Raw genomic sequence first — 27,540 nt, 5'->3', positions numbered from 1 at the left:
CAAAGACGTATGAGAATACTTGCACTGACAGAGTGAAAGAGAATTAGGAGACTGCAAAAGGCAATGAATGCAATGAACTAAACGAAAGCAACACCAAAAAAAAAGTCACAGAATTCTGGTGACCTATAATGATCAATCTCAGACCTAGAAAATAAATGATGAAGCATACCTCCTTCCTCTGGGGGGGGGGGGGACTATGGGTGCAGAATGTGGTATACACTGTGGTATAACAGTGGTATGCCACTATTAGTCCCAGTCTCCTTGTCATTTGACTTGATTAACTGTTTCTTCATTACAGAGGAAGTACTGATAGAGGGTGCTATATTTGATATAAATATAAAATGTCTTATTTAAAACTTAAAAATAGAATAAAAAGTTTTTTTTTTCTTTTTTAAACCTTAATAACTTAAAACTGTACTAAGACTTTAGGCATACTTTATATGTAGAAATCAATGTTAGGTTTTCTGTGATGCCCAGCTCACAATGTACTGACGTATTTATACGGTGTTTTTCAGTCATTTTTTTAGTCATGTCCAACTCTTCATGAGCCCATCTGGGGTTTTCTTGGCAGAGATACTAGAGTGGTTTGCCATTTCCTTCTCCAGTTCATTTTGTAGATGAGGAGACTGAGGCAAACAGAGGTTAAGTGACTTGCCCAGGCTCACACATATCTTAGGCCACATCTGAACTCAGGTCTTCCTGATGCCAGGCTCAGTTTCCCATCCACTATCGTGCCCATTTTCTTCAAGAAATAACAGTTTTCCTCATAACAACCACATGTGGGAGATGGGGACAGTATTAACTCCATTTCATAGATGAGGATGTCAAAGCTTAGTGAGACTGCATAATTTGCCCGGAACCACAGGCTTAAATACCAGAGAGAGGATCTGAACCCTGATCTTTTGATTCCAGGTCCATCACTCATTTTAATACGCTATCCTGCTACAGCAGCTTGGCAAGAAATGCATACTATGTTAAGCAATAACATCCTTTGGAGGTCTAGTCTAATGTGGTGGTCTCTGAAGTGAGGGCGGGAAGTCTGACCCTAGGGTGGCTGTGATCTGATCTCGAGAGGTATGTAATCAACTGAACAGAGGGTGGTAGGGTGCTCACCCTTCCCTTTAATTTCCAATCATGGAGCTTGTCTCTAACCCTGAAGCACATCTATTTGCCCTCATCCTCCTGCAACGCTCCCCCACTCTGCCCCCATCCTCCACGCCCAAAGCTCCCCACCTCCCCACTCTTACACCAGGCATTGCCCCTTCGGACAGTTATAACCTGCACATAGAGAAGCAGCTGTGCAGGTGCCATTGGGGAAATTACCAGGTTTCCCCCCTCGAACACCAGATCACCCCTCCCAGAGGCCCCTCAGAGGGAAAGCTCTAGTTCCAGGGCACTGATGGGGAGTTCCCTCCCACTCCTTTTCATTTCGGCTGGGACGGAATGAACCACACAAGATGAGTAGGCAGAGATAGATTGCAATATACTTCACAGTTCTAATTACCTCATCTTGCTCCCCAAATGCACCCTTCTTCTAAGCTGTCTTATTACTGTCAAGGATACCACCATCCTTCAGGTTCACAACCTCAGAATCATCTTTCCTCCCTTATTCTCTCACCCCACGTATCTGATCAGCTGCCAAACCTTGTCGTTTCTTCTCTTTCTCTAGCATCTTGAATCTGTCCCCTTCTCTCCACTTGCATAGCCACCACCCTGGGAAAGGCCCTCATTACCTCTCTCCTAATTGGTGCCCCTGCCTCAAGCCTCTCCCCACTCCAGCCCTTCTCCGCTTGGCTGCTAAAGTGATTTTTCTAAAAGCGTAGGTCTGACCATGTCACTCCTCTCTCTTTTCAATAAACTCCACTGATTCCCTTGGATCAAACGTTATTTCATTTTCATCTCATCCTCTTTTCAATGTCTAGGTTGGCTGTAAGTTTTCGAATGTACATAATTATTAGCACAGTACTGTATGTATATAATTTGCAAATAAGTAAATAAACAGGTACTGAGATTTAGCCTCAAATTCTTTTTTACTGATCACACAATCAAAAAAAAAAAATTTGCAGCCCACTGGCGTATAGAAACAGAGCACATTTCACACAAATCTGTGGTGGGTAGAAGAGGGGAGAGTTTGTACACTTAATAGTAACCTAAGAAACGAAACTCAAGCCGTCTGAGTTCAGTCTAAATCATTGTGCCTTTAATTATACCTTCTGTAAAACATCAATGGAGTTATTGTTAGGGTACATAAAAGAATTTAAGCCATGTCTACATCAAATAATACCAGATTAAAAGATGATTGGTTCTGGCTCCTTTGACTGGCTTCCTGGTGAAGTGGAAAGAATGTTGGATTTGAAATGCCAGCCCTGGTACTTCAACTACCTGTGTGAACTTAAGGTGGGCCCTTCCCCTCCCTGGGCCTCAGTTTCCTCCTTTATAAAATGAGGGGGTTGAACCAAATGGCCTCTCAGAGTCCTTCCAGATCCTGACTGTGTGACCTTGAGCAAGTTCTTCCATCCTTTGGGGCCTCAGTTTCCTCCTCTGTAAAATGAAGAGATTGAATGAAATAACCTCAGGGTCAGAACTTGGAAGCTGGAAGAGACCTCGGAAGCCACCTAGGAGGAGGAAAAGTGAACAGCTCCTTCTCTTTATTAGAGAGAAAAGGTGACTTGTGTTGGGTTACATAGTGATCAGCCGAGTCAGCTCCTTTGAGTCTAACATCGGCTCAGTTTCCACTGATCCCTTCTATAGGATCGATGATCCTATGGATCACTGCAACCCATAATTACCAATTCCTGGAGGTTAACTATGCCTATAACTAAGTGTGGCACTGAGCTCACTGAACTCTTGCTACCATTGAGGAGAAATTATAGGACCCTTTCCCAATAAGGTCTCTGCTATGTTGCTCTTTTTAAAACATATTTTGTCAGTGCCTTTTGTTTACACCTCATAGACATTTCCAAATATAACATGACCGCCTCCCACAACATTTGTCCAGTGGGCTTCTTGTATAACAAGCAAAAGTGGTTAAACAAATCCAGCCAACACAGTAACCGTGTAGGAGGGTAGAGTTCCTCAGTTCTCAAAAAAAAGGAGGTAGGCACACTTCCTCAACTATTCTCACAGTGGAGACTGGGTGTAACAGTTACACAGTTGGATTTTGTTTGAATGCTTTTTGTTTACTGTATTATAGCAACTTTGTTTATTAACTTTCTGCTTACTTCTCACTAGATCAGTTCCTATATCTTCCCATGCTTCTCTAAATTCCTCCATTGGTCATTTCTTATGGCTCAATAATATTATATTTAAATACTTATTTTTTTTCAGCCAATCACCCTATCCCCCAATCAAACAATCACTACATTGAATAATACCAGATTAAAAGATGATTTGTTCTGGCTCTTTGTTTATGTTTATTTGCTAGCACAAAAAAGCACTGCTATTAATGTTTTGTATCTAATGGGTTTTTATTTCTGTCTTTAACCTCTTTGGAATATATGTCCAGTGGTAAAAACTGAGTCAAAATCTTCTAGTGATTTTTCTCGTATAATTCCAAACTATTTTCTAGAATGGCTGGACCAATTCCCAGCTCCATTCAATTTGAGTATGCCTATCTTCCCACAGCCCCTCCAACATTTAATACTTCCACTGACTGTCACCTTTGCCAATTTACTGGGTGTTTGATGAAACCTTAGAAATGTTTTAAGTGGTATTTCTCTTATTCTTAGCAATTTATATGGTTGTTGACAGTTTGAAATTTACCTTCTGAAAATTGTTCACAGTCTCAGACTGCTACTTCTCCACTGGGGAAAGGTTCTTTTAGTTCCCTTTATATCTTGGATGTCAGACTTTTATCAGAGATGTCTGATGCAAATTTTCCCCCAAGTGATAGTTTTATTTTTATCATAGCTGCTGCATTGACTGTATTTGTGCAAAATTTTATTTTATGTAGTTGAAATTATCTAACTTCTGTTTGATGATATCCTCTATCCCTTATTTGGTAAAAATTTCTTCTAGCTAGAGTTGTAAAAGGTATTTCCTTTCATTCTCATCTAATTTTGCTAAAATGCTATCTTTTTTATGTTCAAGTTGTGTTTCCATTTGGACTATATTGTGGTACGTGTTGTGAGATGCTCAACTAAGCCTGTTTTCTCCCAAAATGCCTTCCTGTTTTTCCAGAAATTCTTCGTTAGGAAATAAATCCTTCCACAATTGTTTATGTTATTGGGCTTATCAAACACTGGGCTACTGAATTGGCCTATTTTTTATTTTGGTGTATCTAATCTTGTCAACTGATGCATTTATCCATTTTTTAACCAATCCCTAGTAGTTTTGATGATTACTGCTTTAAATTATGGCACAAGATCTGGAAGTACTTAGACTACTTGTATGAACTTGGACAAGTAAACTTACTGAACCCAAGTTTCTTCTTCTGCAAAATGAAAGGGATGAACTGGATGATCTTTGAGTCTCCCTTCCATCTCTAGATCCTGTGCATAACCTTGGTGAAGTTACTTCCCTTCCCTGGGCCTCAGTTTCCTCATCTATAAAATGAGAGGGTTGCACTAAATTGCCTCTGAGGTCTCTTCTATCTGGAAATCTATGAGCTCTATGACCTCTATCTATGATTTATGATGCTCCTTCCTTCCTGCTTTTCTTTCCTCATGCTTTTCCTTAATAGTCTAGTATCTGGAATACAGAACTTTTTTTCCTCCAGATGAATTTTGTTGCCATCTTGTCTAGTTCTGCAAAGTAACCCCTTGGTAGTTTGATTGACAGAGCACTAAGTATGGAAATTAATTTAAGCAGCAAAGTCATTTCTATGACATTGTCTGATTTGCTTCTCCAAGTGTGGTTAATGTGTATGAAGGAATGCCCTATCCACATGTCACCTGAGGAAGGATCTTTTCCAATTTGCAAAAGAATGATAAAATTTGCAGGAATTAGAAGAATATAAATTCAAATTTGAAAAAAAAATCCAGTCTGCTAAGAATATCATAGTTTCAGTAATTTCATAGTCTTTATTAAGATGCATTTGCTTGGCTCAGTTGCACTTTTTTCCCTTATTGCATTAAAGGCTTCAGACAACTGAAAATGGGAGCCACCCAACAGTGCAGCAAGACCCACAGGCAAGGCTGCCCTGATCCCAAGAACCTCTGGGATGGGCTCAGTTACTTGCCTCTGGATTCCCCCTAACACTTGGAGCATCATTATTGCATCTTCTTATTCTGTGGCTATCCCAGCTATAAATTATTTGAGCACATTTAGCGACACCTATAATTTCATAGTCAATGATACTTGTCTGAGATGTTTAAGAAGTGAACCTCCTCCTCCCCAGTATTCCAACATACTCCGGTGGATCTGTGATGTACTTGCTGAGGGGATTACTTCCAATGATTCCAATGCAACCCCTCCATGCCTGCCCATTCTTGTGGGCCCATATTCTCTTGTTCATATCCTAGTCTGTATTTGCCATAGGGGGTCCGTCTTTCTTGCCTTGCCTTGACATCACCCAAACACCAGTGGAGCATATGAGCTACATTATGAGACTTATCAAACACAAGCATGAGAATATTAGTAGGGAATGGGCAGACACGAACACAGTAATTTCCTATGAACTGAAAGTAGCTATGACCTAAAGGCTAATGAAGAAGCATGTGGTGAGTGTGAGTCACAGCAAATATATACTGAGGTACTCCCCCAAAGTAAAAGTATATGAAAGATGTCATCAGGGAAAAGTATGTATGGCAAGAAGAGAAGATGAGCTAGTTATGTAATAAGAATGAGGGACAGCAGGTAGACAGGGATCCTTGGGATGTTAGGAAGGAAGGAAGGAAGGAAGGAAGGAAGGAAGGAAGGAAGGAAGGAAGGAAGGAAGGAAGGAAATAAGCATTTACAAATATTATCACATTTAATTCTCACAACAACAATGCTGGGAAATAGGTGCTATTATTATCCTTATTTTACAGATGAGGAAACTGAGTCATGTCTGAGGCTGGATTTGAACTCAGATTTTCCTGACTCCAGGCCTAGCATTTAGTATACTATGGTGCCTCCTAGCTGCTTCTAGAAAGAGAATGGAGAAAATGAGGAAGGCCTCATTACCATAGAATGGCAAACCTAGGGAGGACACAGATAAGAGTCACACAAGATGTAGAGGCACCGATAAGTTGTAAGTTCTATCACTAGAGGATACATCCAAATTGATAAGATCATAGGTCCACTGTTCTATCTGGGAGGAGGGCAGCATCTGGGTGGACCAGGGATGTCACTGGTGTAGAAAATGGAAGAAAGGAAGGAAGGAAGGAAGGAAGGAAGGAAGGAAGGAAGGAAGGAAGGAAGGAAGGAAGGAAGGAAGGAAGGAAGGGAAAAGTGAAGGAAGAAAAAGAGGAAGGAAAAAAGGAAGAAAGGAGGGAGGAAGGAAGGAAAGGATAAATGGAGGAAGGGGGGAGGAGGGAAGGAAGGGAGATAAGAAAGTAAGGGAAGGAAAGAAAGAAGGAAAGAGGAAGGAGGGAAGAAGGAAAGAGGGAGGGAGAAATGAAGGAAAGGAGGAAGGAAGGGAAGCAAGCACTTATTTGGCACTTACTATGTGCTCAGGCACTGTGCAAAACACTGGGGATAAAAATACAGAAAAGCCATTCCTGACCTCAAGGTGCTTACATGCTAATGGAGAAAGACATCTCACAAAAGGGAGCTGGGGGCGGGGCAGGAAGCTGCAGGTGCCCATCCTGGTGCATGGTGTGCAAGTCCAGAGGAAGTCAGGAACAAGGCAGGAGGAGAATGAAGGCAAATCAGCCTGGCTCCTGCCACCAAGTGGGGGCTCCAGGAGATAGTCAGTGATGGGGGAAGAGGGTAGTAGACTATTTCAGAGAGTGGAGGCCTCAGGTACTGTGGGAGATCCCAGGATGAGGCAGTATGAGAGGGAGCAGGGCTTGTGAGTCCAAAGGAATCAGAAATAGGACCAGGAGGAAAACTCCAGGTATGAAAATTTCCATGAAGGGAAATTTTTTCAGTATCAGCTGCCTGGTAACTCATGGGTAACATGGATAGTCAGAGAACTGCTTGGGGGCACTGAGAGATGAGAGGAACTGGGCCTCTGCTCTTTAACTGACTGTTTTAGAAAGCTGCCTGGGGCACTGAGAAAGTAGTGACTTGCCCAGGGCTACACAGTCACTAGCTTTCAGAGGCAGGTCTTAAATCCAGGCCTTCCTGATTCCAAGGCCTACCCTTTATCGACCCCATCATGCCATGTCTTCAGTCTTAGCCACAAAGAAGACTGCACTGTCCTGGTCATGGCATCCTGGTCCACAGCATACTTTCCTCTGTGTATTGTCCCATAAAAAAGTTAGAAAGACACCCTGGCAAGCACCAGGAAGAAAAAGGAATTTCAAAATGCGTTCCAAAGGGATGGTAAATCTCCTTACAAAATGGCAGGAATGGTACAGACTTAGCTAGTAGAGGAGGGGAAAGGGGGTCAGCCTGGAGGCACGAAGGCCTGGGTTCAAGGCCAGCCTTTGCCCCATCCTGGCTGTGGGACCCTGGGCCAGTTGCTTCACTTCTTGAGCCCCCCATCCCCCACCCCAAGCAGCTCTCTAAGACCACAAAGTGCCGACTCCAGCCTACCAGACAACAGTATTGGGAAAGCTCTCATCTGCTGCAGTTCTGTCTACCAATGAAATCACAGAACCAGGCCACAAAAGTCAGTTGCATTGATAATAGGAGTTCCTCCACTGAGGAAGGCTCATATACTGATAAAATCTCAGGTTTGGACCAAAAAAAAAAAAAACCACTTGACAGACAATAAGCAAATGTGGAAAAGAGTACGGGATTTGGGTTCGAGAAAGAACAAAATTAGTAAGCATGCTATCTTTACCTTTATCTAAATTACTAATAAAAGCATTAAACAGTGCAGGGCTGAACACAGATCCCTGGGGAGCTCCACTAGGGTGGTCTATTCTGGCTGGATGCACACAGAATCATTAACAATGACAGTTCCAAATTCACCTAACTGTACTGGTATCTAGCCTGCCTCTTCCCCTCTGTTTCCCTAGGAGTAGCACAAGAGACTTTATCAGTTGTTTTGGTTAAAATCGATGGCACTGGTGTCAGAAAATCGAGGTTTAAATCCTTCCTCTGCTACTTATGACCTGTATGACCTTAGGCCAATCCTTTTCTCTCCTTGGGCCTCAGTTTCCTCTGCTGTAAAATGAGGGATTTGGATTACATGGCCTCTCAGAGGTTCCTTCCAAGTCTGGGTCTAGGAACCAATAAGCTAATGATCTAGGTGTATCTATGGTGTCCCCCTGACCTAATAATCCAGTAAACTTGCCAAAAGGGAGAATTTTCTGGGAATCCAAGTCAAGCTTAGTGGCCTAGCATTCAGACATACCATTTTCTTTCCTTTGGAAAATCAACACTTGCCTTCTCCAATTGGGTGGCAACTTTCCTCTTCTCCACAATCTTACCAAAGACCCCTGCTAGAGACCCTGAAATCCCACCCTCTAGTTCTCTCATTACCCTGGGCTATGGATGGAACTCGTCTCATTGAGTTATTCTCAAGGTACTCAGTTCAAGATTTATGCCTTAATATTATTTTATTTTAAATCACTCATGACCTTTGGACTCCTTGGGGAAAGGCCAGAGAAGTCCCAAAGGTACAACATGGCACAAATTGGATTTCTGCTGTTAGACGCCCATAGAAGTAAACAATCATCCAGATGTATAATATTGTCCTTAGTTTTCTCTTAGTTTAATAAATAATAAAACTCCCACTGAAGGTCAGAAAGCATACTGTCTATCTCAAATCTGAACTCCATCTAGCCTAAGCCAGCTCATCAATTCATGTGACTTCTAAGGGAGGATTAAATGTTCTATGTTCATTTTAATTTGATGCATTATTCCAGGGCTTTGCGAAGAAAAAGCACAAAAGCAGCATATGTTGGCCTCAGGTTGGCCCTTAGTGGGCCTGTCTAGATTAAGATCATTAGGATTCATATCACCATGCAGCCAGAAACTCAGGAAGTGCCCGCTCGCTCAAACAATGACACTAGGGGAACATAGGAATCACTATCTAAGGAAGAAAACCCATTTGTTTACATCTCGATAAATTTCCTCTAGAAGGGCTATGGAAAAATAGGAGAAAAGCTAGGTTGTCTTTGGATTATAAAGAGAGAAGGGGAGAGGAGGAGGAGGATGAGAAGGAGAGACAAGGAGGGAGCTGGATGTCTGGAAAATACCAGCTCAGGTCTCAAACGATGATCACTGGGAGCTGGGAAATACACGGTTTGATTTTTCAGTGTTTCTCTATAGATGATCACACCCAACAACCAGACTTATACTGCCGGAAAAAGGCACTTGAAACAAAAAGGAAGGGGAACTGAGGATGAATGGAAAAACAGAAAAATAAATATCCGAATACATATACATACACACACACACACACACACACACACACACACACATTCTTTCTCAATTCTATTTCCTCAAAGAAGAAAGGGTTGTTCCCTAGCATTAATAACAGATAGTATTAATATAGTGCTTTGAGATTTATAAAGCACTTTATGGATATTATCTTATTTAATCCTCACAACAATCCTAGGAAAGAGGTACTATTATTATCCCCATTTTACAGATGAGAAAACTGAGGCTGCCAGGTGTTAAGTGATTTGCCCAGAGTCATATAACTTGTATCCGTGGTCAAATTTGAACTCAGGCCTTCCTGACTCCAAATGCAGGATTCTCTCCATTCACTATGCCTTTCTACCTGATTCTTTACCAATTGCATGCATGCTGAACCCTGCTGAAAAGTCACACAACCAAGCAGAATGGATCCGCTACAAAGTTACATTGTTTTCTAATCTCAACTGGGCCCTCAATGCCACAAGGCAGTCTTTTGACTCTAATTGGTCACCTAGTCCACTCCCCACTACAACTGTTTTAGACCTTCTCTTCTCTCCTCAAATCACTCACACCCTACCTTGTACCCTCCTTCTCATCAGACCTCATTTCTGTTGTCCCAGGAAATCGAGGCCAATGGTCATGAGGTCCCCTTTTCCCTCACTGCACAACCCATATCCCCTCAACATCATACCCCATCCTCTCCTCCTGACTCACTCGCTAACAAAAGGGACTCTTATCCTTGCTAAGTATAACTATCCCATCCCCACTGATGTAGTTTTCATTTTATCCCTTCTCATCTCCTCCAGGATTCTGCCCCTACAATGATTCCCATCTACCTACAAACATGTTGAAACCTATCTCATCCTAAGAAAACAAAATAAAAACAAGAACTAACCCTCCTCTGTACCTGGTCCTTCTCTCAAACAAAGCTTCTATTTTGTTGTTCAGTCGTTTCAGTCATGTCTGACCCTTCATGACCCCATCTGACATTTTTCTGACAAAGGTTCTCAAGTGACTTGGCATTTCCTTCTCCAGTGGATCCAATGGACCCATTCTGTCAGGCAATCAGAGGTTAAGTGACTTGCCCAGGGTCACACAACTAGGGAGTGCCTGAGGCTGGATTTGAACTCAAGTCTTCCTGACTACAAGTCTGGTGTTATATCCACTGAACTACCAGCTGCCTCTTTTATGCTTCTTTACCTCTCTTCATGTTCACTGCTAAAAAAAAGCCCATCTATACTCCTTGCTTCCATTTTCTTAAATCCCACTCACCTCCCAACCTCCTACATCTTAGACTGATAGACAGAAGCCACTCTCTTGCTAAATCCAATGGGCTTTTCTCAGTGCTCAAACTTCTGAACCATTTTCATTGCTTAACAGGGTTGATCAGCTCCTCCTCCTGAATTCTTTCTTTCTTTTTCCTAAATTCTTTCTTGTTCTTCCTATCTTGTAGACTTTCTCCAGGTCCTCCTCCTAACTGTCTGATTCCCTCTTTTCAGTCTCCTTTGCTGGATCTTTTTCCAAATTATGCCCGCTAAATATGAGTATACTACAGGGATAGGTCCTAGGCCCTCTTTTCTTCTGTTCTCCCTCTACCATCTCTTTCTTAACCTCATCAGCTCCCATGGGTTCAATCATCTCTATGCAGATTCCTCCTAGACACACATATCTAGTTGGCATCTTCTTCTCATCCTCTAGCCCCATGTTCCCAAATACTTGGTAGGCATATCTTCCTGTCTCTTTTATGGGCATCTCAAACATGATACATTAAAACAGAATTCCTCCCAACTCTCACCCTTCTTAGAAACTTCTGCAGTAACAGCATAAGTACCACTCACCAGTATCCTTTCAAGGACTTGAGTTTAGACATCTAAGTCATTCTTGCCTCTTTAATCTCTACTTAGCACCAACCTCAATTCAAGTCCTTGTTGCCTCTAATAGCCCCCCCAACTGATCTTGCCTCCAGTCTCTCCCCTCTCTATTCCATCTTCTACACAGGTACCAAAATAATATTCCTAAAACACATATCTGAATACAACATTCCCTCACTCAAGATATTTCAGTTGCTCCCCATTGCCTCTAGGATAAATGACAAATTCCTTTGTTTGGAACATTCAGACCTTCACAATCTGGTCTACTCTCTCTTTCTAGATTGATTTCCCATTATTCCCCCTCACAGTCAACATTCTTGCCAAACAGGTCCACTCAATATTTCTCATGCATGGCCTTCCATAACCCATCTCTTTGCCTTTGTACAGGCTGGAATGCTCCTTCTCCTCAATGCTGTCTCTCAGAATTCACAGTCTTATCCAAAGCTTAGTTCAAGTACCACTACCTACATGGAAGGCCTTTTCTGCCACCCAATTGTTACGACGTTTTGCTCCCCCAGGTTACTTTATTTTTACTTGACTGTCTACTTGTGGTTTCCTCCAATAAAGTGAAAGATCTTTGAGAGTGGCAATTGTTTCATTCTTTGTATTTGTATACACCTGTATGCATCTGTGTTGGTACGAACTGTCCTAGGAAGATTCTGAAGATCATCTGACAAGATAAGGTATGGGACACTGAGGTCCTTTATCAAACTGAACTGCCAAGTATTCAAACTACTGCGGAGAGCACAACTCTGATAGGTTGGCCATATAGCCTGAACGCTGAATGGTTGTTGGCCTAAAAGACTATTTTAGGGAGAACTCACACAAGGCAAGCACTCACACAGAGGTCAGAAGGAACGATAAAAGGACACTCTCAAGGTCTCTCTAGAGTTGACTCTAGAATTGACTGGGAGACATGGGAAACATGGACACAGGACAGGCCAGCGTGGTGTGTCTGCATCAAAAAAGGCTCTATGAACGAAACAAAATTGTACTGGCTCAAAAGAAACGTGAGATGTGCAAATTTAGAGTCATCTCTTTTCCAAATGCTTATGTGGACTATTTGTACCCAACCTACGGTAGAACATTCTGAACTCTAACTGGTCTAATCAGCCACGTTTGTACCTTGACCCCAACATAGTGGTACCATTTTGGTCTTCTTGAGCATGACAGACAACAACTATGTTGCCTGACACAAGGTAGATGCCTAAAGAATATCTGTTACATTAAACTGAGTCAAGGTGATGAATTCCTTATATGATATAGACTTCAGGATTTACAACCTACCTTTAGTCCAGTCCTACCTGGTTGACCTAGAGGTCCAGGAATCCCTGGTGGTCCTGGACGTCCCTGATGGCCAATTCCTGGTGGCCCAGAAGGACCCATAAGTCCAGGCTGTCCAAGTGTTCCAGGGTCACCTTTGCAGAAAAAAGGAACAAACTCAATCCTACCTCATATACAGCAGGTTTAGTTGTAAATAATAGGTACTTTTTATACAAGATCAGTTGACCTGTAGGGGTCATGAATATATCATATGCTATCACAAGACCCATGTGATTAGGCAAAGACAGGAAGTATACCTATATCCTTAGAAAGCTTGCCATTCATGGATCATCCAAGGAAAGCAGAGCAACGGAATAAGCCAGGGACTGTGCTCAATGGTTTTAGATATTATTTCATTTGATCTTTACAACAATCTTCAGAGATAGGTGTTCCTATGATCCCCATTTTAGAGTTGAGGAAACTGAGGCAAATAGAGCTGAAGTGACTTGCCCAGGGTCCCATAACTAGTGAGTGTTTGAGGCCAGATTTGAACTCAGGTCTTCCTGACTCCATGTTCAGTGCTCTACCCACTGGGCCACCAGCTGCCTTCAAGAGCAGAGGTAAGTAGCCAGGGCATATGGGAAAGGAGCCAGACATGACCACCAGAATCTTATTTGGCATATGCTAAGGGCTAGATCCAAGGCAGTCTTCTGATTCTCCTCCAGATTTTTTAAATTTCATTTTACCCTCCTGGAAGGATATAAAGAATAAATCAACTAACCTCCCATCCCTGTTTTCTTCAAAGCCTGGAACTCACTCCAGGCAAAAGGCATTCTGCAGAGGCACCTTAGGAGAAAGCAGGGGAAAGATGGACAAGGGTGGGATGCTGATCTTTTCAATTATCTCATGATAGGGAACCACAGGTAGGCAAATTTCTAACATCATATGTGATGTTGACAATGGATTATTCTGTTACAACCATGTTAGATGAAAAATAATTCCATTTCATATACGATCCCTGTTAGTGTCCTTCTTTGTAGAGTGGAATGTTTGTAGAGTATTTGTTGATGATTGTTCAAAATAAAGTGTATAATAAAAATAACGCTGAGATGGCAGTAAGAATAACTCCAATTCCTCTGCTACCATAAGGTTTATAGAATACTTTCCTTGCAAAGAGCCTCTGAGGGAAGACAGTGTAAGCATTATGATCCCCATTTACAGGAAAGGAAACTAAGGCTTATAAAGGCAAAAGAGGGAAAGAAAACTGCCATTGTACATCCACCAAGCTAGACTCCGTTTTAGAGCAGCTACAGGGAAGGAACTAGAGCAACTGAACTCCTTTGAAAGGCACAAGATACAAAATCCAAGGAATGGGTTGGGGGGAAAAAGCAGGACCTCAAGATGCAGCAAGGAAGAGGAACTAGGGTCCCTAATGCGAGGAGACAGAGAGGACCTCCAAGGTATCACTGAGACATAGTGGGAGGAAGTCTAGGCCTGATGGATGGCCCTGGATGGGCAGATTTCAAGCGAAAGAAGCAGATCAGGTAAAAAGGGGGTGAGGGGAGTGGCACAGAAGGAGGATGTCCTCAGGTGAGGAAAAACAGGAAGCAGGCAGAGAAAGCATAGCTGAGAACACTTGGGGAAAGATCAATGGAGGGAAAACCAGGAACGATTTCCTCGTCATACAGACCATCTGGACAGAAAGAAGAAATAGATGAGGAGTTTGGGAAACAGATTACGAGTCTGGCAGAGAAAGCAGCATGAGAGAGTGGCAGTGGGGGACTTCCATTATCCAGACATCGACTGGAGTTCTCCGTGTGCCAAAAACGGAGCAGCTAAGAACTTCCTGAACTGCCTTAATGATAATATAATACTAACAAGGGGAAATTTTATTCTGGATCTGATTCTCATTAACAGGCAGGAACTGGTTTCTGGGGTGGGTGAAAATGATGGGAACCCTGGAGGGAAACGACCAAGACATATCCTTGAGTTAGTGACAGAGGAGTAAGTCGGGGTTATTCTAACATATGTCCCAGATTTGGGGAAAACACATTGCACGGGGTTCACAGGAAGGACGGGTAGGATTGGATGGACTAATTCTACAGAGGAAGTCAGCCCAGGAGGGACAGGAGATGCTCAAGAATGAAATCTCAAGAACATAAAGAGAAATGATTCCAATGAAGAAGAAAAACAGTTGTTATCTGAAGAGACCAATAAGATGCAGAGGAAATTGACCAACCAACTTAGACTTAAAAGAGCTGAAGACGGAAGGCAGGTTAAGAGACAGAGGATAAATTCAAACCCATGATGTCACATCATATGGATGATATCAGGCCCAGTAAAGCTCAAGATGAGTTTGGACTGGCAAGGAAAATGAAGAACAACAAAAAATGCTGTGGGGCATGGGGTGGGGGAAGGCATGGATGATTAAGCTGTACTGGAGAACAGGAAAGACACTACATGACTGGACAAGGACAAATATCCTGTTTTCCAAAAAACAGCAAGAGAGAGGGAGAGGGAGAGAGAGACAGACAGACAGACAGACAGACAAAAACAGAGACAGAGAAACAGAGGTAGACAGAGAGAGACAGAGTCTGCAAACTACAGGCTGGTGAGCTTGACTTCAGTTTCTGGGAACATTCTAGAAGGACTTATTAAAGAGATGGTCAGAGAATGTCTAGAAAGGGAAGTGGGTATGAGAAAGAGGCTTCGTCAGGAACAGGGCATGCTGGACTCATCTCATTTCTCTTCTTGACACAATTAAAAACTTGCAGGGTAAGGGAATGCTGCTGATGTCATATACCTGGATTTCAGAAAAGCACTGGATAAAGTCTCTCAAGACATTTCTGTGGGAACGATGGAGAAATGTGGGCTAGATGATACTGTAGTTAGATTCTAAACCAGTTGAATGAGTGGACTCAAGCAAGAGTTAATAACTCTTTTGATATCATTTGATATCAGCTTGGTAGGATCTCTCCAGTGGAGCGCCCCAGGGGTTTGGGCTTGGCCCTGGATGATCTAAGCGTTTCACATCTTTAGCAATGACTTAGGCCAGGATAGATGATATAATTATCAGACACCAAGCTGAGAGGAAGAACCAATCCACTGGACAGAAAAGCACCAGGATCCAAAGAAATTTTGAACATGGAGCCAAACCGAATAAGCTTACATTAATTGGGATAGATGTCGAGTCTTACATTTGGGTTTCCCAAAAATGAACTTTCCAAATATGAGACTGATCAAATAGTGAATCAATCAATGTGTGGTAAGTGCCTTAGACTGGAGGAGAAGCATGGATAGAGTTAGAGGGCCATGTCACTACAAGCTCAGTGTGAATTAGAAAGTTGATGGGGCAGCCAAGGAAACGCAAGTGATCTTAGGCTATAGCAGGGGGGCACAGCTCCCTGACATATGGAGTCCCACTGTACCCTGCCTTGGTCAGACTTCATCTGGAGTCTTCTGTTCAGTCTAGGAAGGGCAGAGATAAGGTAGAGAATGGCCAAGAGGTGGCAACCAAGATGGCAAAGGGCCTTGAGTTCATGCCATGGGAGGACCCTTTATTTAAGGAGGGGGCCCAGGGCAGATACCTCATCGTTTCCCATCTGGCTGCAGGACTAAATCAGTACCCCTCCTCCTCTGCTTTTCCAGCTTCTTTTTATGTGTTATTTTCTCCTATTAGCTTGTAAGCTCTTGAGGCTAGGGGCTGTCTTTGGATTCTCTTTGCACTCCCAGAACTTAACAAGGTTCCTGGCACAGAGTAGATACCTATTAAGTGTTGACTGATTATTTATGGTTGGAGGAACAAGGGATGTTTAGCCTAAAGAAGAGAAAGGGATGTGCTCAATGTGGTCATGTTGATTCACCACATCACATTCATTCATTACATGAATGAAGTCATCATACTTGTTCTGTTTGGGCTCCAAAGGCAGAACCAGGATCAATGGGTAGAATTTTTAAGAAGAAAAATGTGAGCTTGCTGTCAGGAAGGCCTTCTGATTTTCCCCAAAGCAGGATGGAAGGTGAGCTATTCATTGAGCATGTGGTAGTGGGGATTGGCTGGATTTGATCACCACTGAAACCCCTTCCAGTCCTCCGATTTTGTGTTCCTAGGCTCCTCCAGGGGCACAGGAAGCAGGAAGGGGGAGCCCAGAAGCTTCTCCTGGCTCCAAGCCTAGCACCCATTCCTCTATATTGTCTCTTGGTGTTCAAGCATTCCTTTGAGGGGACCCTGGCTTTCCTGCCTAAGACTGACAAGGAGCCTGGCCAGGTACCCAGAATTTTCAAATAGGCCTCAAGCTCCCTTCTCAAGGTCATGTTATAAATAGATAATACAAGGGAGTGGAAGGGAACGCAGACTTCACAGGTCATTTGTTACATGGCTTGTCATTTGGAATGTCTGGATTTGTAAATTGGGATCATAATTCTGCAGCTGGGGGAGCTCACTGAGTATTGCAAATGATCATGGTCTCGAGCTATTTAAACCAGGGAAGGATAATGAGTGGCTTTAACCAAGAATGGAAGGTGGTCATGGCTTGGGGCCTTCTCTGGCAGCTACATGGGCTCCATCAGACATGGGGGCCTCTATGGCATGGGTCAGCCTTACTTCTGCAAGGAACTGAGGCTTCCCCTTACCTTGGGGGCAGGAGGAAAGTAATAACTTAGAATCAATAAAGGCAAGTCAAACCAGCTAAATTGTCATTACTCCCATGAATACCTGGGGGAACAAAGGAGTGGCCACTGTGGTACACTGTGTGCTGACTTTGGAATGAGAAGGCAAGGGTTTCATCCCTGACTCTCTCACTTATTCTTTATGCAACCTTGGGCAAGTCACTTCCCCAACTTGGGTCTCAGTTTCCCCTTCCATAAAATGTGGAGGTTGGAGTAGGTGGCCTCCAAGGTCACTTTTAGTTCTAGATCTAGGATTTGACACATGACCTTGGGCAAGTCCTTTTACTTCCCTGGGCCTCAGTTTCCTCATATATAAAATAAGATGATTGGTTAATCCTATAAATGTGAAAGTGGCAGGCAAGGTGGGCTTCTCCACTAGTTGGAATGTTCCTCATGTAAATCTCCCCAAGACAAAAAGCTCAGCAAATGAACCAGAAGCAGTAGACTCCATACCTTTTGACCCAGGAAGTCCATCCAAGCCAGGGAGCCCTGGCATGCCTGGTGGCCCTGGGAAACCAGTGTTGCCTTTTGGACCAGGTGTTCCTTTGAGACCTGGGGGTCCCTTGAGCCCAGGAGGTCCAGGCAGGCCAACCCCTGGCTCTCCCTTGAGAATCAGCGTGTGGGAAGGGGGAAGGAAGGAAAGAACGAAGTCAGACATTGTTTTCCTGGTGTTTATTCCTTGCCATAGATATGCCAAAGAAAGGTAACTATGATGACATTGGTACTGAATGAGCAAGGGTAATGGGGCACTCTGTCCTTTGATCTCACTGGCATAGAGAACTCACAGCAAGGACGTTCCCTTTACTGCCATTTGTAGGGGCACTGAGAGGTTATGCCTCAGTTGCTGCCATGGTCACCTAGCCAGTATGAAGCAGAGGCACGACTCGCTAGTCACTATACCAGGCTGCCTCTCAGCAATTACTGGCATTTTTTGTGACAGAGACAAGAAGGAAGATAACTGGTATACAGAAGAAAACAACAAGTGTTAGGCTAGTTAGTCTTGCCCCAAGAAAGATGGTTCAGAGTTAGAGGAAGTAAGAGCTAAGTGAGGGCCCGGGGCACCAACGAAGGGCTTTGCCCTGAGGTTTAGGGCTCTGGGCCAGCTGTTTTACCCTCCTAGAGTATGGAGTAATGATGAAGGAGAGGAAGTTTAGATTCTACATAGGGAAAAACATTTCAACAGGCTGGTCACTTAAACACCATTGTGGTTTAACTTAGGAAGCGGAGAAGGTCTTTGAGATTATTCAAGCTATAATTAGGGGATGAAGATACCATCCTCCATGAAGTCGGGTTAAACTGTTGTGAAGTCACTCCCAGTGGTATGTAGTATGTCCTCGATAGCGTGGGGAGGGGGGACCCCAGCATGGGAAGGTCTCACAAACACATTCATCATCACTCTCCTTCTTCATTAGAAAGCCATCTGGCAAGGGTTCACTGACACGGACCAGACATCTTTGTTCATTCATCCAATCAGATAATTGCAGATTCAAACAACAGGCACCAAAGCTCCATACTCCCAACATGACCACTGGGACAATTTTTAGAGGTTCAAGAGTTGAAAGAAAGGACAATCCCAAATATGTAACAAAAGAATAACGAAGAAGAAACTAAAGCAAGTGACATAAGAAGAAACCAAACCTTTGGACCTGGGAAGCCAGGATTTCCAGGAGGGCCTTGTAGACCACGCCTTCCAGGTGCCCCAGGGGTGCCTGGAGGTCCCAGCATGCCCTGGTAACCTGAAAAATAGGGAATAACAGATTCCCAAAGGAGAGAACATTCTAGTTGGTGTCAAAAAGAGACTGATGTTCATAGGTCCACCTTCTAGTCACATATTGACCCCCAAAAGAACAGTATGCTTTGAAGACAAATATGATACTCTAGTAAGTAAGAATGTTCACTGGATGGTCCATTCCACTAAATCACCTTTATTTTACAACCCAGCCTTATCATTATAGTGACTGTGCTCATGCAACAAAATAAGGGTTACAAATTAGGAATTTGCTTAAGATAATGACTCAACTATCTATATCCTTTGACCCAGAGATCCCACTGCTCAGCATATATCCCAAGGAGGTCAAAGACAGACACAAAGAAAGGTACCATATATGGCAGGCACCATGAGAGGCAATGTGACCTAGCGGGCAGAAAACCAGCCTTGGAGTTTGGAAGACCTGGCTTCAAGTGACACTCCTTATATGTCTTAGCTGGGTGACCCTAGGTGAGTCATTCAACCTGCCATTGCATCAGGCAGTTGTCTAAGACCATAAATTGTAGAGAAAGCACTAGCCTGCACTGGTAGAAGGTGTCTTCGCACCCAGGAGTTCCCTAGATCAACAATATCGTAGGTTTGGTACCTAGCCAAAAAATTTATAGCAGCCCTTTTCAGGGTAGTTGGGAAGAACTGGAAACAAGTTAGATGCCCATTGATCAGGGAATGGCTAAAGCAATTGTGGTACATGAATGTAATGGAGTATCACTGCCCTGTGAGGAATGAATGCCAAGAAGTATGGGAAGACTTAGAAGAAATGTTGCAGAGTCAGCAAAGCCAAACCAGGGGAACGATATAAACAATGATACTGACAGTGTAAACAAAAAGAACAAACAAACAAACAAAAATTCCCAGGGTTCTACATAACTCTAACAGTGGAGTTTAGAGCCCAAGGAGAGCTATGAGAGCCTCCCTTCTCTGGGAGGTGAGAAACCAGGAACATGAAGCCCTGGGGCTGATACAACTTGCTTAGTTCTGGGTTGGTTAGCTTTGCTGTACTGTTTTTCCCCCATTCTTCCTATTCTTTGTTATAAGGTGTGGCTCTCTAGGTAGCGGATGGGGAAGGCATACATTGAGAAATGAACATGACCTAAAACCAAAAAGATATCGATAAAAAATTGTAACTAAATGGGGGCTATCATTTTAAAATACAGTAACATCTAAGAAGTGAATTACGCCAACAAGCTTTGGAACCATTTCCCCTCCCATTTGAGGTCTGCCTGTGTAAAGAGCTTAACTCCCCACATAACATTCTGGTAAATAAAGCTAGAAAATCAATCCCCCAAATCACACACACACACACACACACACACACACACACACACACACACACACACACATCAAATCTGCTCTCTCCCAAACCCTTTAGGGATACATTTGGGAACTGTTTTCAGCTCAGCCACTTCAAGAGAACAAATGCTGTGAGAACACAGCAGCATTTGCAGGCAATTCCTCAAAACAACAGTCCTAAGAAACTCAGAGGAGAAGCACAGCCAAAAGAAAATATTATTTTAGTTTCTACGTGCAAGAAGTGTGCTTGTTCACCCCTTATAACAGGCCTGTAGATCCATGTCTTGTCAGTGACAGGCCTCACGAAATTGACTTCACAAGCAGAGATGGGTTAGACCAGCAGCTTGTCTAAAAGAAATGGGGGAAGGGGGAAAAGGTTTACCATATACCTTTGAGGCCTGGTGGTCCAGGAAGACCAGTGCCAGGGCTACCTGGCTCCCCTTTACTACCAGGGATTCCTGGCAAGCCTTGTACACCTGGAAGCCCTGGATCTCCTGGAGAGAAATAACAGCAATGTTAGGAAGGCAGCAATGAGACACAATTAAGCAATCAATCAACAAACAGGCATTTATTAAGTTTTCACCCAGTGCTGGGCACCGAGGCTACAAAGACAAAAATAGAATAGTCCCTTGCCCCCAGAGAGCTTATATTCTGCTGAGGAGCATCTAGCTTACATTTCATTGTGGGATGCCAAGTGGTATAGATTCTGGGGTGACACATTTCCATTCCTACCTGGAAGACCCACATCACCATCCCTGCCGGGTAGACCAGGCAAGCCAGGAGGCCCTGGCTGGGATATAGCTGGACCTGGATCACCTTTGGCACCTGAAGATGAGATAGCACTCATGTGACTGAAGGTCTGTGGGTTTCTTCTTAAGCAAAATTAAATGATCAATAGACATTTAAAAAATTCCTCAAATACTCAAGCAGATGTGACTTAAAGAATTCCCTCTACTGTGCCACCCAATTGTCTATATCCACCCATCAGTTCCCCAGATCAGGCCTTCCTCCAGTTCTCCTGACATTGCAAGCATACCAGTGACCCATCAACTGACCCTCATTTTTGACACATGACCAGCTTAGTTGCTTTTTTAAATTACATGCATTTTGTGTCCCATCCTTTATATTGCTTCTTCCTCTTCTGTTTTTGTACTGGATTGCTGCCTGCTCACAGTCAGCCAACAAGCATTTATTAATAAGTGCCTACTATGTGACTAAGTGTTAGAATTTCAAAGAAAGGTAAAAAACAGTCCCTGTCTTCAAGGAGCATGTCATAGTCAAATGGGAGAGATAGCATGCAAACAACTATGTACAAACACAGAGTAGATAGGAGAAACTGGAAATAATCAGTGGAAGGCACTGGAATTAAGGGAGATTGAGAAAGATTTCCTGTGGAAGGCGAGATTTTAGCTGGAACTTGAAGGAAGCCAGGAGATGGAGATCAGGAGGGAGGATATTCCAGGCATGGGGAACAGCCAGAAAAAATGGCTGATCAGGAGACAGGGCATCTTGTGTGAGAAACAGCAAAAAGGTCAGCATCACTGGATTGCAGAGTAACTTGGTGTGCTATAAGGTATAAGAAGACTAAAAAAGCAGAAGGCAGCCAACTTATGATGGGATCTGAATGCCAAAGAGAGGATTTTATATTCAATTCTGGAAGTTATGGGGAGCCAATGGAGTTTATTGAGGAAAGGGATGGCATTGTCAGACTTGTGTTTTAGGAAAATCACTTTGGTGACTGAATGGAGGATGGATTGGAGGGTTGAACAGACTGGAGGATGGATGGAATGGAGGATGGATGAAATGGAAGATGGAGTAGGGAGAGACTTGAAGCAGTCAGATCCATCAGCAGGCCATTGCTGATGGCAATGTCAAAGAAGAATGGTGTGTGTGGAGGTACAATAAAGATGTTATGAAGGTACAATTAATAGACTTGGGCCACATATTGGATATGGGAGGGGTAAGAGATAGTGAGGAGTTGAGGATGACATTTAGGTTGTGGGTCTGAGGGACTGGGAGGATGGTGGTGGCTTCAGTAGTAACAAGGAAGTTTGGAAGGGGTAAAAAACCATGACTTCAGTTTTGTTTATGCTGAGTTTCAGATGTCTACCTCTCTGCTATACCCTGAGTCAGGGGTGGGGAACCTGTGACCTAGAGGCTACATGTGTCCCTCTAGGTCCTCAAGTGGGGCCCTCTGACTGAATCCAAACTTCACAGAACAAATCCCCCTAATAAAAGGATTTGTTCTGTAAAACTTGGACTTAGTGGAAAGACCGTACCTAAGGACCTAGAAGGCTGCAGGTTCCCCATCTGTGCCCTGAGTGTCCTCCCACTTCAATCTTTTGTAGACTCTCAGTAATATAACATCACCAAAAGAATACTGATATTTAAAAGATGGGCTTTTGTTTCAAAAAGAAACAGGAAGTCATTAAAAGAACCTCCCAATTTCCTAAAGGTTAACCAGCTCATTCTCCTACTTCTATTCAATTCTGGGTAAAGGTCATGCATTTTTAGCATCTAAGACATGTATACTGAAAGGTAATGTCTCTCAGTTAGTTAGTCAATACAACTGCAAATCATAGTCTAGATAATAGATATTCTTCATCCATTTGATTTTTCCCATGTGGATGGTTGAGCCAAATTCTTCATCTGAAATGGGAAAGTTTGGAAGAAGGATGATAGATTTTGGGGGAAATATAATGAATTTTGTTTTGGAAATGTATTTTAAATGCCTATGAGTCATCCAGGTAAAATTGTACAGGAAGCATCTATGGGACTAGAACTCAGAAAAAAAAAGATGAGGGCTGGATATGTAGATCTGGGAGTCATCTGCAGAGACATAATTAACCTATAGGAGCTCATATCACCAAGTGAGACAGTAGAGAGAGAGAAGGCCCAAAATTTGGGGGTTATTCTTAGTTAGTAGGCAAGAAGGTAATGATTATCCAGCAAAAAAATTAAGAAGAGCAGTCAATGAAGCAGGAAGAACCCCTGAAGAAAGCCTAGGAGGAGGGAGGAGACAATGACAACATTCAAGGATGAAGGAAGACAGGAAGAGTAAGAATGAAGGAAAGGTTATTGGGTTTAGCAAGTAAAAGATCATAGATAACCTTGGAGAAGGGAGTTTCAATCATGATCTCAAGAGATTTAGGGATGGGGAAAACAGACTAGATGTCACTTTCTAGGAGTTTGGCTCTGAAAAGCAGAAGTGATCTGGGACAACACCTTGAGGGGAACGGCAGAATCATGAAGGCAATGGAAGACGGTGACCAAAATACTAGCAAACAGGCTATGGTCATGAATTCAAAAAAAGTATTCACCATAATCATTTTTGATTTTTAACAAGATTCAAAGTTCAACATTAGGGAAATTATAAATGTCATATTAACAACGGAAATAAAAATTATAAGATGCTATCAGTAGCTGCAGACAAAGTCTTTGAAAAAATACAGCACTCATTTACATTAAAGGCACAAAAAGCTTAGGTGTGGAAGGACCTTCCATTAATATGAGAAACAGTATCTACATGAAATAAGAGCTGACACTATTTGTAATAAAGAAACATGAGAAATTTTCCCATTAAGAACGAGGATAAAGCAAGGATGTTCAGTGTCTCTGCTCTAATTTGACACAGTAATAGAAATGCCAATTACAACATTTGATACACAAAAGAAATTAAAGGAATGGGGAGGCAAAAGCATTCAAAACAACATGATGATTTACTTAGAAAATCCTGGAGATTTGACAACAACAAAAAAAATCAATCCAAACAATTAACAGCTTCAGTAAAATAGCAGAATTCAAAATAAACCCACAGAATAACCAGATGTTCTGTATATTGCTAATGAAAAGCAGAAATAGAAAAAAAATGCTTTCAAAGTAACTACGAAATACATAAAATATTTGGAAGTTAATTTAATGAAATACACTCCAGACTTACATGCTTACAACTACAAAACACTTTCCACAGAAATAAAAGCTTAAAAAATTCGAAATATATCCACTGGTCATAGATGGTTTACACTAATAAAATAAAAATTATGGTGCTACACCTAAAGGGGTTCATTTATAAGACTAGACCAAATAACAACAAAGCTCATCTGGTGGAGGTCAATAATCTCAGTGGAAACAATGAAAAAAAACTAGAACAAAGCAAGGCTGGCATTACCAGATCTCAAACTACATAAAGTAGTAATCATTGAAACTCTTTGGTGCGAGGTAAGAGAGAAAAGCTGATCAATAGAGCAGACTAGGCAAGCAAGACCCCAAAACAACTGAACATAGCAGCCGAGGGTTCATTAAACCCCAAGACATAACTTTTGGGGTAAGTACTCCCTATTCAGCTGAACCAGCTGGGAAAAATAGAAAGGAATTTGGCAAAAATTAGGTTCTGACCAACATTACACCACATACCACAATTAGTTCCAAATGGATAGGGGACTTCAATATAAATGGTCACATAAAAAAAATCAGAGGGTGGTACCTTTCAGAACTATGGTGTTTCAAAAAGTTCAAAATTATACAAGGGATAATGATTACAAAAGATAAAATGGACAGCTTTGATGATATAAAATGCTGAAAGTTTTTGCACAAATTAGATCAAAGTAATTAGACTAAGAAAAGAAAGATCTATTGGGGGGAAATCTTCATATAAAAGTCTGATATTCAAGATATAATACAGAATATAGTGAAACAAATATATGAGGTTAAGATCCATTCTCCAATAGATAACTGATGTTAGAATACAAATGATTTTTTAAAAAAATGCAAACTACCAAATAAACCATATGAAAAATACTCCACTCACAATAAATACATATTAAAGTAACTCTAAGGTTTTACCTTGTGCCCAAAAATTGACAACAAAAGATGGAAATCAATGCTGGAGGAACTATAGGAAGATGGGCACGCTGAAACATTGTTAATGGAGCTGAATTGGTCCAACTATTCTCAGAAAGAATATAGATCAATGTGAGAAAAGGGATTAAATTGTGCATGTCCTCTGACTCAGATAGAACTACTGGGCATGTACCCTAGAAAAGTCAATGACAAAGGGAAAGGTCTCAAAAACAGCAAAATGTCATTGCAGTGTTCTTTATGGTAGTTTAAAAAAACTAGAATCAAAATGAGTGTTCATTAATGAAAGGCAGCTAGACAAATTGTGATATATGAATGCAATACAATATTCTTATATTCTAAGAAATCATGAACATGAAGAATACAGAGAAGTATGGGAAGTTTTATATGAACAGATACACAGTAAAATAAGCAGAACCAAGAAAACAATATACTGAAGACCACAATGCAAACAAAGAGAATACTAAAAGGAAGTCAAACTCTAAGCAATTATGATAATAAATACTGGATCTGGAGAACAGCTTAATAAAATGAAGCTCCCTCATTTTTGGTAGAAAGGTAGGAGTAGATACAATGCTACAGACACACGATGCTGCCTACACTCTCAGACAAAGTTGCTGTACTTTTCTGTTATGAAACCAACCTTCCCATTGCCTATGCTATTTACTCAGTTTCTTTTTTGGGGCTAATTGCTGTAGCTGGAATTTTTTTTTTTGAAGAGAAATTCAAAATAGGTTGGGGGGAAGTAATAATCAGAAATAACCTTAACGTAAAATGAGATATCAATAAAATTATTATTAAAAAGAGAGAACAATATACACAATTACTCTAACAATGTAAAAGAAATCAGTACTAAAAGATATTTGAATTTAGATCAATGTAAGAGCAAACCGTCCTACCAGAGAACTGATGTTGAAACATACTTGCCTCCTCTTGGGAGGTGGAAGACTACAGGTGTTGGTTTGTTCTGCTTTACTCCTTTGTTACAAGGGAGAGATATATTGGGAGCAGTTACTGATAAATGACAGTGATGAAAAAATGGCATCAATAAAATATGTTTTCAGAAAGATCATAAACAGTAGCACATTGTAGAAGGGTGGAAAGGAAGATAAAGCTGCAGGAAGCTTGGCTTGAGACCAAACTAGGCCATATCATCCCAAGAGTGTTTATAGATGAAACTGGAAGGACAACAGACATACCAAAATGCAACAGATTTGTTAGCATTTCTACAACAAACTCTTTTCATCATCAACAACACTGGAATCACCACATTTGGACTCAAACTCATCAGCTCCCAACATGCCATTTGAGAAAGTGGGAATGACGGTAAAGACAATTAAAAAAAGGAAAAGCAGCTGTATCAGACCAAGAATGCCCAGAATAAACCCATGTTGGAGGTGACACAATTTTGAAAGCATTGAGGGATCAATTCTCAAGATATCTGAAAGAGGAGATGATACCAAATAGCTGGGAAAAATAATCATAGAGAGTGTTATTTCCAAAATAAAAAAGCAAGCGAAGGGAAATCAATAAATACTGACCCATATGCCTACTTTCTTAGGTCCATAAAACCTTTGTGAGAATTACTCTTTCGGCACTGATAATTTACTATCTGTGTGACTGTGAGCATGCCCCTCTCTGGGTCTGAGTTTCTTCATCAATGAGGAGGTGAGCCTCTGAGATTATGTCCAGCTGTAGATCCAAGAGCCGCATATTCTTTCGTCAGCATATTCACCATAGTTATCTTTCACGTAAATAAGAAGAGAACAAGGAAGCAAGCTTTGGCAAATGATTTTATTCAGCAGAGAACATCTTCACACTCAAACGACTGAACAAGAGGTATAGAGAATCTAAGATTTATCATTTGTTGTTCGTTGAGTCTAAGAAACAGTTGGTGTTGCAAAGCAAAGTTCAGTCTTGAAGACCAAGATGCTGCTCATGTAGGCAAAGCTTATACAAGATTCCTTGGATGACGTGGCCATAGAGAGAACTTTGCTCGAGATCTTCAGCTCATCGATACCCCATGATGCACAGAAAGTATGCTGACATAGGTTTGCCAAACAGGCCTTTTACAACTGAGGAAGATTTCCAGGGCAAAGTTCAAATGGAAGAGAGATTTCCAATAAAAGAATCGTTATTCCTCCCTTCGCTCCACTCCTGATTCTCTGGACTTGCTCCACCATTCCCCCAGATCTCCTTACCCTGGAAATTCACTGCACCCCTGGCCTTCTCACACTGGAAACACAGTTGGTCCCTTCCTCTCTGGGCTCCACTCCTAACTCAAAGTAAGTTCCTTAAGAGCAGGAGCCGTCTTTCTTCTGCTTGTATTTGTATCCCCAGTACTTAGCACAATGTTGGACACACAGTAAGTACTTAATAAGTGTCTGTTGATTTGTTGACCTGTCAATGAAGTCCTCCAAATGC

General features: G+C 42.0%; 1 protein-coding gene across 1 annotated transcript in view; it reads right to left on the bottom strand.

Moving 5' to 3' along the window:
* Window positions 1-27,540, bottom strand: part of COL4A5 (collagen type IV alpha 5 chain) — a 210,964-nt gene that overhangs the window by 84,309 nt on the left and 99,115 nt on the right. Inside the window, exons 26-30 of the mRNA XM_072626493.1 lie at window positions 20,992-21,084; window positions 20,649-20,753; window positions 18,840-18,937; window positions 17,655-17,805; window positions 12,575-12,688 (exon numbers count right to left, since the gene is read on the bottom strand). Coding sequence (XP_072482594.1) covers window positions 12,575-12,688; window positions 17,655-17,805; window positions 18,840-18,937; window positions 20,649-20,753; window positions 20,992-21,084 — 561 coding nt within the window. The remainder of the gene's footprint in view (window positions 1-12,574; window positions 12,689-17,654; window positions 17,806-18,839; window positions 18,938-20,648; window positions 20,754-20,991; window positions 21,085-27,540) is intronic.

Source organism: Notamacropus eugenii, chromosome X, assembly GCF_028372415.1.
Source record: "Notamacropus eugenii isolate mMacEug1 chromosome X, mMacEug1.pri_v2, whole genome shotgun sequence".
In the NCBI taxonomy this organism is placed as follows: domain Eukaryota; kingdom Metazoa; phylum Chordata; class Mammalia; order Diprotodontia; family Macropodidae; genus Notamacropus; species Notamacropus eugenii.
Note: the sequence above shows the minus strand (reverse complement) of the source record. Positions and strands in the feature narration are given on the sequence as shown.